General features: G+C 47.4%; 1 protein-coding gene across 2 annotated transcripts in view; it reads right to left on the bottom strand.

The window, feature by feature from the left end:
* The window catches only part of BRF1 (BRF1, RNA polymerase III transcription initiation factor subunit), a 67,510-nt gene that overhangs the window by 39,213 nt on the left and 14,167 nt on the right, over positions 1-14,130 (bottom strand). For both annotated transcript variants that reach the window (XM_003803163.3, XM_023508853.1), the window contains exon 3: positions 6,184-6,357. In XM_003803163.3, coding sequence (XP_003803211.1) covers positions 6,184-6,357 — 174 coding nt within the window. The remainder of the gene's footprint in view (positions 1-6,183; positions 6,358-14,130) is intronic.

The following is a 14,130-nucleotide window of genomic DNA, read 5'->3' as shown; positions in this document are numbered from 1 at the left end:
TCAGCCTCCCAAGTAGCTGGGACTACAGGCACCTGCCACAATGCCCAGTTATTTTTTTTGTTGCAGTTGTCATTGTTGTTTTAGGTGGCCCAGGCCAGGTTAGAACCTAACACCCTCAGTGCATGTGGCCAGCACCATAACCACTGTGCTATGGGTGCCAAACCTGTTTTTATTTCTTTTTTTGAGACAGAGTCTTACTATGTCACCCTCAGTAGAGGGCTGTGCTATCATAGCTCACAGCAACCTCAAACTCTTGGTCTTAAGTGATTCTCTTGCCTCTGCCTCCCAAGTAGCTGGGACTACAGGTGCCTGCCACAATGCCTAGCTATTTTTTTTTTTTTTGTAGTTGTCATTGTTGTTTACCAGTCCCGGTCTATGTGGCTGGTGCCCTAGCCCACTGAGCTATAGGTGCCGAGCCACAAAATATATTCTCACACATACAGAAGTGGAGAGAATTTTTTGCCAGCAGACATACTAAAAGAAATACAAAAGAAGTTGGAACACATTCTTCTTATCACAAGAATGGAGAAGCAAGAAACCAATGTGCTCAATTCTAATATGAAGCCAGAAGACAATTTAATGCCCACATAAGAGAAAAACTCAAATCAATTCAAGGTGAGGGGCAGGGGTTGGTCCTGCCATGTCAAGGTGGCAGAGGCAGGAGAAGATCCTCATTTGAGTGCCCCTCACAGTTCACACCTGTGTTGTTCAAGAGTCAACTGTGTATCAGGAGGACTTAAGTTTAAAAGACAGAAAAAGGTAAATGGTGCTAACACTAACCAAAAGAAGATAGCATAGTCATACTAATATCAAACAAGGTGGAATTTAAGGGGAACAATGTTTCCTAACATGAAAGACCGCATTCCATCAGGAAACTACAGTTTCCTGATGAAACTTAATTTATACCCTCCTAATAACACAGTTTCAAAATATAATGGAAAACTGACAACATAAAAGAAAATGTAATTCTACAGTTACAGTGAGAGATTTTCACAAGTATTCTTTTAGAAAAAAATAGGCAAGAAAATCAGTAAGGATTATCTGACATGGCTAACCAACTTGACATGACTGACATTACAGTACACTCCACCAACCACCACAGGGGCACATTATCTGCAAGTACGTGTGGAACAGTTACCAAATAGCCACTGAGCTGTATACCAAATCTCAACAAATCGGAAAGTACAAAAATCATTCAGTGTGTGTTCTCTGACCATAATGGAATTATACTGGAAATAAAAAATAAAAAGGTAACTAGGAAATCCCTGTTTTCAAAACAAGCAACACACTTCTAAATGACTTCTAGATCTAAGAAGAAATAACAATGAAAAATTAAAAATATTTTGAACAAGACGGTAATATAGATACGATATATAAAACTGTGTGATGTAATAAAACCTGCCTAGAGAGAAGTTTATAATCTCAAGTGTTTATAATAGAAAAAACTAAAAGATGAAAATTAAGAACCTAAGCATGTCTAAAGAAGCTGAAAAAACTGTAAATTAAACTCAAAGAAAATAAGTGGAAGAAAATAAATAATAAAGAAATATAAATATACAACATAGATAAATGACCAAGGAAAAGTTTGGTGTTCTAAAACCGATGAAAGTATTGAAAAACCAGAATGGAATGCTCTGGGGAGGAGGAGCAGGCTCCAGCTGGCACAGCGTTACGGCTTGCCTTTATGTATACATCTCAAAAATTATTCTTTAAATAGATAAAATAGGCATGAGGTTTAAAAGGAAACCTCTTAAGATACAAAAGGATTTGTCTAACTTTTAACTAAAAAGATACTATATTGGCACCAAATAAAAATTTCATTTAAAAAAAGCAATATTGGCTCGGCGCCTGTGGCTCAGGCTGCTAAGGCGCCAGTTACATACACCTAAGGTGGCGGGTTCAAATCCAACCCAGGCCTGCCAAGCAACAATGACAGCTGCAACCAAAAAATAGCCGGGTGTTGTGGCGGGCGCCTGTAGTCCCAGCTTACTTGGAGGGTGGAGGCAAGAGACTCGCTTGAGCCCAGGAGTTGGAGGTTGGTGTGAGCTGTGATGCCACAGCACTCTACCCAGGGGGACAGCTTGAGGCTCTATCTCAAAAAAAAAAAAAAGCACTATTAAGGGCAGTGCCTGTGGCTCAGTGGGTAGGGCACTGGCCCCACATACTGAGGGTGGTGGGTTCAAACCCAGCCCTGGCCAAACTGCAACAAAAAAATAGCTGGGCATTGAGGTAGGCACCTATAGTTCCAGCTACTCAGGAGGCTGAGGCAAAAGAATCGCCTAAGCCCAGGAGTTGGAGGTTGCTATAAGCTGTGTGATGCCACGGCACTCCACCCAGGGTGATACAGTGAGACTCTGTTTCTACAAAAAAAAAAAAAAAGGCAATATTGAGGATATGGAGATATTAGAACTCTCTTACATGGCTGGTGGGAAAGTAAAATGGTACAGCCACTATGGAAAAGTCTGGCAGTTCCCCAAAAGTTGTACCTAAGTTACACCAGTGTCACCGCATGAGACCAATTGCATGAATATCCAGAATAGGCACACAGGAGCCACCACCAGCTCAGACTCCTGCTAGGGTCACCCAGCCATCCTCATCACCCTGAGACATCATGCTCACATACAGGCCTAGGGCAGTTGAGTTAAAACCAAACTATCCAAGAGATAAAAACTAGCTGTGGGAAAAAGCACCACCTCCCACTTATGTGTGTTTCACACAAAGTTACAATAACAAATCTGGACACACAAGGCTGGAAAAATACACTGGCTACAAGTTACCTGGCCATGAGGGGTGCTTGTTACAGACCTGAAGCTTCTGCCTATCATGTCCAGGTCCTGCCTGGGAGCAGGAGCAGGAGGTCCAGGCAGCAAGTCCTTCTTTGCCCCTGCCATGGCAGAGAACCAGGAACAGACTCAGACCCAGGGGTCTCCCAGGCCTGGCCAGGCCCTGACTTACCAGGCTCAGTGGACTCGAGTCATCCTCTGTGAATCAGGGCTGGTAGTAGCTGGGCTCAAGAGGAAGGAGAGGGGCTGCACATGCACGACCCCAGAATAGTGCCTGGCACTCCCTGGTAACCATGTACACCTTAAGGGGCCTGGCAAGAATGGCAGGTAGACAGGAGGAGGAAGAATGAGCTTGAATGTTCTTTCTGAACGAGGACTTCCCCTGTTTAGCCCTGTGCTCAGGACATGCTCCTACCCATGAGCTAGATAAGGTGACAGGAGGATTCTGGAGTACCTCTCCGAAGGTGGGGGTTCTCACCACAGAGGACCCGCTCATGTCCTGCTGACACCAAGTGGAAGGTACTGTGGCCCCCCAGCTAATAGGAGTTAAGTCTTGGAAGAGGACCAGAAGTCCCACAGGCAGTGGGGGCTGAGAGATGGGGTACACCTGCAGCCCACACAGGCTGAACCCTGGAGCCAGATAGCCCTGGGCAAGGAAAAGAGAGCCAGGTGGCCCTCACATGCCCTCTCGGCACAGACCTTCTGTGGAAGGGAAGAGGGCCTCCTCAAGGAAGGAGGCATGAACCCGGCCAGCCAGCCAGTGGTCAGAAGAGGAGGCCAGGATGGCAAAGGCACAGATCGAAGCCAGGGCTAGCAGGGAAGGGGAAGGAGCAGGGACTGAAGACAAAGGGGAGGGTGGCGAGAGACAGAGGCATATATGGGATGAGTCTGAGGGCTCTGGCTGGAAGGCACAGGGCATGAAACTGCCACCAACCTGAATAGGACACTTGCCACTGCCCAACCTGCCTTCCCCTAAAGTGCTGCCCAACCAGGGGAAACCTGGGAAATGACACATGGTCACCTGGAGGCAGAGAAGTGTGTGAGGCCAGGTGTGGTGGCTCACACCTACAGTCTCAGCTACTCAGGAGGCTAAAGCAGGAGAATCACTTGAGCCTAGGAGTTCAAGGCTACAATGACCTGTGGTCACACCACTGCCCTCCAGCATGAGTGACACAGCAAGACTCATCTCAGAAAGGAAAGAAACTGCAAACCCTTTGGCAATCACTCTCTATCTCCCCTCACAGCCTCTGGCAACCATCTGTCTACTTTCTATCTGTGGATTTGCCCGTGCTGGACATTCCATAATAAAAGCATCTTAAACTATGTGGTCCGCCACATATGCCTTTTTGGCACAATACTTCTGAGCCCCATCTGCTTTCACTGCTAAATGACACCCCTGTACAGACACACCATAGTTTGCTAATCCATTCATAGGTTGGGGGGCACTTGGGTTTTTCCCATCTTTTAGCCACAGATGCTGTTGCTATGAGCACTGATATCCAAAGTCTCAGTGTGAACAAAGGCTTCATTTTCCTTAGGTAGACACATAGGAGTGGGACTGCTGGGTTGTGCACTAACTCTGTGGCTAAGTGTAGGGAAAGAGCTTTCCTTAGTGGCCGTGCCACCTTTCCTTCCACTGGTAGTGGCAGGCCACAGTGCTCAGTCCAGCAGGTCCCATCTGTCCTGGAACAGCTGAAGAGTACTCCTTCCCCTGCAGCAGGGCCTGGCGGGGTGAAGGCATAGACACAGCACGACTTGCTGCCTCCCACACTTGCCCAGATTTCTCTTCCTGCACACCAAGTCCTGCTCTGGAGCAGCCCCTAAAGGGGTCCTATGAACTCTCAGGAGACAGAGCCAGACAGAGATCCCAGGACTCCATTCAACTTTTCGTCCAGGGCCTTTATCTGGCTGGTGGCAGCACTGAGAAAGACTGGAGCAGGCCTCTCAGAACAACATCCAGGGAGGAGCTGGGAAGACCCCGGGAAGCAGGCAGGGGCTACGGAGGTGCCTCACAGCATTCCGTAAGGCATATGTGTGCTTTACACATTTTTGTGCTGAAATGGTACATTTTAAACATTTAAAAGGACATTTTAATAAAAGATTCTGGTACTGAGAGTTGCCCAGCAGAAGCACAATCAGCACATCACCTGGCACACAGCCTCCAGGTGCCCTCCTGGAGGCCCACTCCAAAAAGGAGCCACACACCAGGGCACCAACTCTGAGAACAGCCTCCAGGGAAACCAGGTGAAAGACAACCATAGAGAAAAGGGCTCAGCAAAGCACCACAATGCCTACATGGTGAGAAGATGCACGTTCAAGGACGGGGTGTCATGAAAAGAAATGTTCAGAGATCATGAAGAGCCCTCAGTAAAAACAAGAGTGCAGGGAAGACAAGACTTCACAAGAATGGAAGTTTAGGTACTCTCCCAGGCAGAAAGAACAGGAAGCAGAGAGGGTGACTAGACAGACAAACAGTCAGCCGGAAGACAAAAGGACAAGAAATGGAAAAAGGGACTCCAGAGAAGTGCAAAGCAGGAAGGAATGTGGAAGGAAGTCAACACACTGTGAGACAGACTTATAGAGGAGAGCCAGGAGTCAGGGCAGCAAGGGTGTTCCGGACAAGAATGCCACAGGCAAGAAGATGAGGGGGCCACGCCCACACACCGGCCACACCGGGTGAGGGATGGGGACTCCTTTCTCAGAAGGAGCCCTCACAGCTGAAGAGGGTGTATCAGAAGCAGGTCCCTGCAGGAGAGGTGGAGAGCCCCAGAGCAATGGGGAGAAGCGGCTGCAAATATGCGCCTTGCAGCCTGCAGCAGGACGTGGAGGACAGAAAGGCCTGGAAGGCCCTCCCAGGAGGAAACTGACAGAGTTACTGACACACAGATGCATCTGTGAGAGGGGGACAGCACAGCCATGTACAGAGACCTAAGCACGAGAGGCAGCTGGACCATGGTCCCCTCCAGACAGGGCAAAGCTGCAGACCACTGGGATTGGCCACTTCCTCCTCCCCCACAGGGCAGGGGCTGGAGCTCAGCTTGGCCATGACCCCTGGCAGTCACTCCACCTCTTTAAGGCTCAGGAAGGAGGGAAAGACAGTGCCCAAGTGCCACGTGGTCTGACAACAGGAAGAAAATCCAGGACATGATTTCCAGGGAGTGGCAGAATGCTCGTTCTGTCTGGAGGGGAGCAGGTGCCCAGCTTCCCAATTCTTCAGTGTAGTAAAGAGCAACTCCAATTTAGAAAGCCCTGGATCAACTGAGACTGTTAATCCAAGAGGTGGTTTTCAATTAAATGGAGACACTAAGTTACTGCAACAACCAAGTCACAGCTTTCGCGGGGAGCCAGCTAAGCACCAAGGTTGAGGGTCCTCTGAAAGGCTCCCCAAAGCAAAAGATACGTGGTGTGCCTTCCGTGCGGCAGACCAGGTAGAGACAGGCAGCAGTCACATGAGCCATCCTGCGGCCCCGGGTCAGATGTTTGCTCACGGCCATCTTGAAGAAGTTGAAGGCTGTGTCCAGGCAGTGCTGGTTCAGCTGCAGCTGGTTCCCCAGATGATGGATGTGACGCCTCCCTAGGACACAACACAAGACAACACTCACATGTCACCACTAATTCATGACATCCAATTAACTGACAATTCTTTAAAAATAAAAAGTGTTACATGACTGACTACCTTAGTGATTTAAGATTAGGCACATGGATTTTCCTGGCTGGGCAAAGTGGCTCACATCTGTAATCCCAACACTCTGGGCTGTCTCCCAAAAAAAGAAAGAAAAAAGAATATGGATTTTCCCTTTTCCTTATGAGTTTTTTTTTTTTTTTTTTGAGACAGAGCCTCTAGCTGTCCCCCTGGGTAGAGTGCCGTGGCATCACAGCTTACAGCAACCTCCAACTCCTGGGCTCAAGCGAATCTCCTGCCTCAGCCTCTCAAGTAGCTGAGACCACAGTCGCCGGCCACAACACCTGGCTATTTATTGGTTGCAGCCATCATTGTTGTTTGGTGGACCCAGGCTGGATTCGAACCTGCCACCTTAGGTATATGTTGCTGGCACCTTAGCCACTTGAGCCACAGGCGCCAAGCCTTCCTTATGAATTTTTAAATTCACTTTTCATGTGTATTCCAATCAACACTTTTTTTTTTTTTTGAGATAGAGTATCACTTTGTCACCCCTGGTAAGTGTCATTGCTTCCTAGCTCACAGCAATCTCTAACTCTTGGGCTCAAGTTAGAGCCTCAGCCTCCTGAGTAGCTGGGACTACAGGTGCCCACCACAATGTCTGGCTATTTTTAGAGATGGGGTCTTGCTCTAGCTCAGTCTGGTCTCAAACTTGTGAACTCAGGCGATCTGCCCACCTCAGCCTCCCTAAGGGCTGGGATTGCAGGCGTGAGCCACTGCACCTGGCCCCAATCAACTTTTATTTATGGATGCTGAAAAGTGAATTTCCCACCATTTTCACCTGCCATGAAACCTTATTCCACATGTCTCAAAACTGTTAGCTCTGAGCAGGTATGTGCAGTGTGGCTGAATGTGTCCCTCCAGCGCTCCGAGGTCTGGGGTGTCTGGAAAGGGCTCGGTTTTGCCTGGTCAACTTGGTGCTCCTCCCTGACCACTGTGACCTGTGGTGGAAGGGCCCCTCATCCCCCAGCCATGCGCACTGGCCACTGTCTCCTTCTCCATTGGCATAGGGGTGCCACCCTACTCTTCCCAGCATGGCCCTCTCTGCTTGGTCCAGCCCTGCCCCCCACCAGCCTCTTTTCCAAGAGCCATTTCCTAGACAGAGAAAGGACCATAGAAAGATACAACCTGACCTGCCATCTTCTCCATACCCACTCATCCATAGGGAAGGGCCATGCAACACACAGAAGGCCACATGCAACACACAGAAGACTTGAGGGCCCCAGACCCCCTAGGCATTTTGAGACATGCACTGAGGGTCAGGAATCACAGCAGTTCAGCGCTGCTTGACAAGAATGCTGGAGGCAACAAGATAATGGGACCACGTGGAGCATAGACCACTGGGCCAGGGTAAGGGATGGAAATCACTCAATGTGCCCAGGGCTACAGCGCCTGAGTCTGGGCACCTTCCTAGAGCAAGACCTTCCCAAAAGCTATGGGCTTAACGATGGCTTCAAGAAAGGCAACAGAAGCTCAGCACCCGTAGCTCAGGGGTTAGGGCATCAGCCACATACACTGAGATAGGAGGGTTTGAACCTAGCCCGGACCTGTTAAACAATGACAACTGCAAAAAAAGAAAAAATAGCTGGACATTTTGGTAGGTGACTGTAGTCCCAGCTACTTGGGAGGCTAAGGCAAGAGAATCACTTAAGCCCAAGTGTTTGGAGGTTACTGTGAGCTGTGACACCACTGCACTCTACCGAAAGTGACATAGTGAGACTGTCTCAAAAAAAATAAGAACCTAGCCCTTGGCTGGGCACCTGTAGCTCAGTGATTAGGGTGCTGGCCACATGCTCCAGGGATGGGGGTTCAAACCCAGCCCAGGCCTGCTAAACAAACAAACAAAAAAACACCTAGCCCTCAGGGGGATGGTATTTAGAGGTAGGGCCTTTGGGAGGTGATCAGGCTGCAAGGAAGAGCCCTCATGACAGGATTAGCATACTTTAAACAGGGAACCTGGAGAGACAGCTCAGCCCTTCTGTCACGTGAAGACAAAGGCACAGGCCACCACATCTGAACTGGAGAGCTGGGGAGCAGACAGCTGTCTATGCCCTTGACTTCCAGCCTCCACACTGCAAGAAACACATTGTTTTTGTTTAGGCTTCCCAGTCTGCAGTGTATCTAGCAGCCTGCAAGCACTAAGACAGGGAACTTGGAGTCACTATAGTAAGTTATTTTTATTGTCTTTATCCAATCTAATGTACATATTTACCCACTTAAAGTGTGTAATTCAACAGTTTTAGTATATTCACAGAGTAGTGCAACTATCACCACAACTTAGTACACTTTTCATTAGCCCAAAAGAAACTTTGTGGATACTTCCCACCCACTCCTGAAGAAGTTTTGAACTCATGTGAGTTCAGCAAGCACTACTAGCAGACTGAATAAATCATAAAATTTAGACATGTGTGCTTTGTAAGTGTACAAAGGTATTATTAGTAAATACAGATTTGTGGGAAAACCAACTGTAAATTAACTAATTGTAGCCTACAAATCTTCTCAAGTTTCCTCCTAATAAATGAATTCTACAAGTAAATTCACCAGCACACAGGTGCCTTCAAAATATCAACATCTTCTAAAAATAAGGCCGACCTTTCTGTTTGAGCCAGCAGCTGAGCGGCAGCCCCCATGACTAGAGCCCACAGGGTGACTTAGAGACAGAGTGCTGTCACAGGCAGGGCAGCCCTGGAAAAGGGCCTGGTGGGGCCAGACTCAGCATGCTCTAGAAGCTACTGACTCCAAGTCCAGATGAGACCCCAATGGTCAGGCCAGCGAAGCCTCTGGGGATGCCAGCTGGCTGTGGGTCACATTATTCCCTACTTGGCCACACACCCAAAAGCCAACAGGTGCCCCAGGGGTCTGTGGAAGTAATAGACAATTTCAGATCTGCACTCACAAAATGTGAGCTGACAACCAAGACCCAACCAATGTGTGAGGAGAAAGTCAACATGATGAGGGAGAAACATCAAAATCCATAGGCAGAGGTACTAATAGAAAAAAGCCACTAGATGCTCAAGATATGAGAAGACACCAATCCACAAAGATGTACGAACAGGCTGTAAATAAAAAGACACAGTCTGGCTGGGCATGGTGGCTATGGGAGGCTGAGGCAGGAGGATTCCTTGAGCTCAGGAGTTCAAGACCAGCCTGAGCAAGAGCAAGACCCCGTCTCTAAAAACTAGCCAGGTGTTGTGGCAGGCTCCTGTAGTCTCCACTAGTTGAGAGGCTGAGGCAGGAAGATCCTTGAGGCCAGGAATTTGAGGTTACTGTGAGCTGCAATGCCATGGCACTCTACCAAGGGTGAAAAAGAGAGATTTGGTCTCAAAAAAATAAAATGAAAGCAGATGATAGACTCATAGCAGGTAAGAGAGTCTGCCTGTGGTATCATGCTAGGGTCTGCAAATACACTCAGAATACCTGGTCACTTGGTTTACAACAAAGGAGTCAATGTAATATACTGGAACAAAGATGGTCTTTCTGATAAATGGAGTTGGAAAAATTGGATAGCCATTTTGAAAATGTAAACCCCAACCCCTACTTTCCACCGTACACAAAAAAATGACTAAAGGCCGGGTGTGGTGGCTCATGCCTATAATTTTAGCACTTTGGGAGGCCAAGGTGGAAGGATATGAGGCCTAGAATTTGAGACCAGCCTCAGCAGCACCAAGACTCCATCTCTATAAAAAGTTAAAATAGGCTCAGCACTTGTGCTCAGTAGTTAGGGCACCAGCCACATACACCAAGGCAGGCAGGTTCAAAACCAGCCTGGGCCTACCAAACAACAATGACAACTGCAACAAAAACACAGTCTGTCGTTGCGGTGGGCGCCTGTAGTTCCAGCTACTTGGGAGACTGAAGCAAGAGAATCGCTTAAGCCCAAGAGTTTCAGGTTGCTCTTAGTTATGACAGCACAGCACCCTACTGAGGGCGACATAGTGAGAATATGTCTAACAAAAAAAAAAGTTAAAATATTGGCCAGATATGGTAACATTGAACCTGTAGTCCCAGTTACTCAGGAGGCTGAGGCAGGCGGATCATTGAGCCCAGGAGTTCAAGACTACAAAGAGCTATTGTCACACTACTGCACTCCAGTCTGGGTGACAGAGCAAGATCTTGTCTCTAAACAAATAAAAAACTGATTTAAGGCATATCATAAAGCTAAATGTGGAATATAAAACAATAAAACTTCCAGATAAAAACACAAAACACAAGAGAAAATCTTTAGACCTTAGGGAAGATACGTATTTCTTTTTTTTTTCTTGAAGTTTTTTGTTTTGTTTTTTTTTTTCCCGGGGCCAGGTTTGAACCCACCACCTCTGGCATATGGGGCCGGCATCCTACTCCTTGAGCCACAGGCGTTGTCCAATAAGAATTTCTTAAACAAGCCACCAAAAGACCTATCCATAAAAAACTGATATATTAGGACTTCATAATATTTTAGAAATTGTATTTTAAAATTTGTATTCATCAAAAGACATTGGGAAAGTGAAAAGATAAGCTATATGCTTCGGAGAAGGCTTCAAAATATGGATATTAACAAAGGACTCAAATCCATAATATTTGTGTAAAGAACTTCTACAAATCACTATGAAAAGGTAACTTTTTTTTTTTAATCAAATGTACAATGGGCAGCACCTGTGGCTCAAAGGAGTAGGGCGCCGGCCCCATATACCAGAGGTGGTGGGTTCAAACCCAGACCAGGCCAAAACTGCGAAAAAAAAAATAATAATAAACATACAAAAGACAGTAGGCATTTCACATACACAAGCTGCCCAGATGGACAACAGCATCGACAAAGGCAGCAAACTAGACTGCTTAACAGTAAAGGAAGTTACAACCACAATGAGTGCCCACACGCCACGGAAAGACCACTGTCGGAAAAACTCAGGAATGCCAAGATTATATAAGGCTACAGGAAGACATGGAGGAAACCTAAGTGCACAGTACTGAATCTGAAGAGGCTGTACACCACAATCGCCACTCTGTGACATTCTGAAAAAGGCAAAACTATGAAAAGATCAGTGGCTATCAGGGGTCAAGGAGGAGGAGAAATAAACAGGCAATGGGGTACAGCCCTGCTACAGATGCCCAGGGGCTGCCAGTCAGCAGGAGCTCAAGTGGAAAGGTCTGCAAGGCCCAGGCCACCCACCCGCAGTAAGACCCACCCAGGGATGCAGGCTTCTACCACTTCCTAACACTTCCCCACATGGCAAGCAGGGACCAAGAGGTCACCCCACACCATCACTGACACCCACCCCAAGGGAGCCTATGTATTCTATTTAACTTCTGCCTTAAACCAATAATATTTAAAGGCTTTTTTTTTTTTGAGACAGAGTCTCACTTTCTCCCCCTCGGGAGAGTGACATGGCAGCGTCATACTGCTCACAGCAACCTCCAGCTCTTGGACTTAGGTGATTCTCTTGACTCTCCCTCCTGAGCAGCTGGAACTACAGGTGCCCACCACAAAGCCCAGCTATTTTTTTGTTGCAGTTTGTCAGGGGCCAGGTTTGAAGCCACCACCCTCAGTATACGGGGCCGGTGCCCTACTCACTGAGAGCCACAGGCACCACCCTAAGGGCTTTTTTTTTTTTTTTAAAGTTAGATGAAATATTTCTCTCTTTATGTTGCTGATTTCCAACTTTATTGCAATGAACATGTCTGCACTAACACCACTCTTTACAATTTGGGTCTGAGATACAACCAAGTCCAGTAAATGTACCACAGGGTTTGGTAAAATACATATAGTATTCTCTGTTGGGAACAAAGTTCTCCATAACGAGATCTTCAAGTCGGCAGAAGAGATAACCTGGTGGCAACAGAAGCAGGGGTGGAAGTGGACCACAAGAGGGCTTGAGAGCCAGAGGCCACTTCCCAGTGTGGAGCAGGGCAACCAGCCAGCCCAACAGTGAGGTCTGTGTGTGCCAAAAACTGACCATATGGTGGGTGGAACAGACGAATCCATAGTCACCGTGGGAGATTCTGATATGTCCTCTCAGAAACAGACAGCACAAGCAGAACCAAAACTGACAGGGTAAGAGGAAGTCTGACTAAATAGCGTGCACAGGGCATTGCAGCCCACTGACTGCCAGGAGAGCATTCTTTTCAAATGCCCACTACACATGTACTGGGCTGTGAAGCAAGCCCAAGCCTAAGTATTCTAAAAGACTGGAATCACACAGAGAATGATGTCTGTCTACAAAAGAGTCAATACAGAAGTCAGTAAATCCACAGGGGTCAAAGGAAAAAGCACAAAGGACATCGAAAGACTCATTTTGCTGTGAGTGGTCATCACAAGCCCAGCAACCTGAGCAGGCAGCTGACATGCATCAGCCCTGCAGCCTAGGCCGGGTTCTGGCCATGCCCATGCTGGTGACCCACTGTCTGCAGCAGCCCAGTGAGGAGGCAGGTTCAGAGATCTGTGACTACCCAGAAAAGGCTGAGTAGAAGCAACCAGGGTGCCACGCTGTCCAGAGACACCCTACTGCTGCCAGACCACCTCCTGTACACAGACAAGGACTGTAGGACAAGACAGGGCCTGGTCAGGAAGTTCTCTTCTGATACATTCCTGAGTATATCAAAGGAAACTTAAAGTCTCAAAGGTCCCAGCACAGAGCCTCCCTGCCTGGACTGACCCACAGCTAATGCCATACTCAATGGTGAAAGGCTGGATGCTCCCCTAAGGGCAGGGACAAGACAAGGATGTTTGTTATCATCACCGCTATTCAGTTTGGTACCAAAGGTCCATCCAGGGCTGCCAGGCAAGGAAAAAAATTCCAACTAGCCTTAGCACTATAGCTCAGTGGTTAGGGTGCTGGCCACATACACTGGGGCTAGAGGGTTGGAACCAGCCCAGGCCTGCTAAACAATAATGACAACTACAACAACAACAACAACAAAAATAGCCAGATGTTGTGGCAGGTGCCTGTAGTCCCAGTTACTCGGGAAGCTAAGGCAAGAGGATCACTTAAGCCCAAGAGTTTGAGGTTCCTGTGAGCTATGACACCATGACACTCCACCAAGGGTGACATAGTGAGACTCTGTCTCAAAAAAAAATTCCAACTACATTGGAAAGAAAAGGAAAGCTATATCTATTTATACAAGACAAGATTTTGAAAATAGAAAATGCTTAAGAATCCACTAAAAAAGCTATTAAGACTAAAAATTGTGGGGCCTGTGGCTCAAAGGGGTAAGGCGCCGGCCCCATATGCCAGAGGTAATGGGTTCAAACCCAGCCCCGGCCAAAAACTGCAAAAAAAAAGACTAAAAAATGTATTCAGCAAGATTGTAGTATGTGAGATCAACATACAAATATCAGGCTGGGCACAGTGGCTCATGCCTGTAATCCTAACACTCTGGGAGGCCGAGGTGAGTAGATTGCCCTGAGCTCAGGAGTTTGAGACCAGCCTGAGCCAGAGCGTGGTATTAGAGACCTTGTCTCTAAGAAAAAAAAAGAAAGAAAGAAAAAAGGCAGGTACTCTGGCAGGCACCTGTAGTCCCAGCTACTTGGGAGGCTGAGGCAAGAGGATAGCTCAAGCCCAACACTTTGAGGTTGCTGTGAGCTGTGACACCACAGCACTCTCCTGAGGGCCACAAAGTAAGACTCTGTCTTTAAAAAAAAAAAAACAAAAAAACATACAAATATCAACTGGGAATAAATTCAACAAAAGA

Source organism: Otolemur garnettii, unplaced genomic scaffold, assembly GCF_000181295.1.
Source record: "Otolemur garnettii isolate 467f Iridium unplaced genomic scaffold, OtoGar3 scaffold00283, whole genome shotgun sequence".
NCBI lineage: Eukaryota > Metazoa > Chordata > Mammalia > Primates > Galagidae > Otolemur > Otolemur garnettii.
Note: the sequence above shows the minus strand (reverse complement) of the source record. Positions and strands in the feature narration are given on the sequence as shown.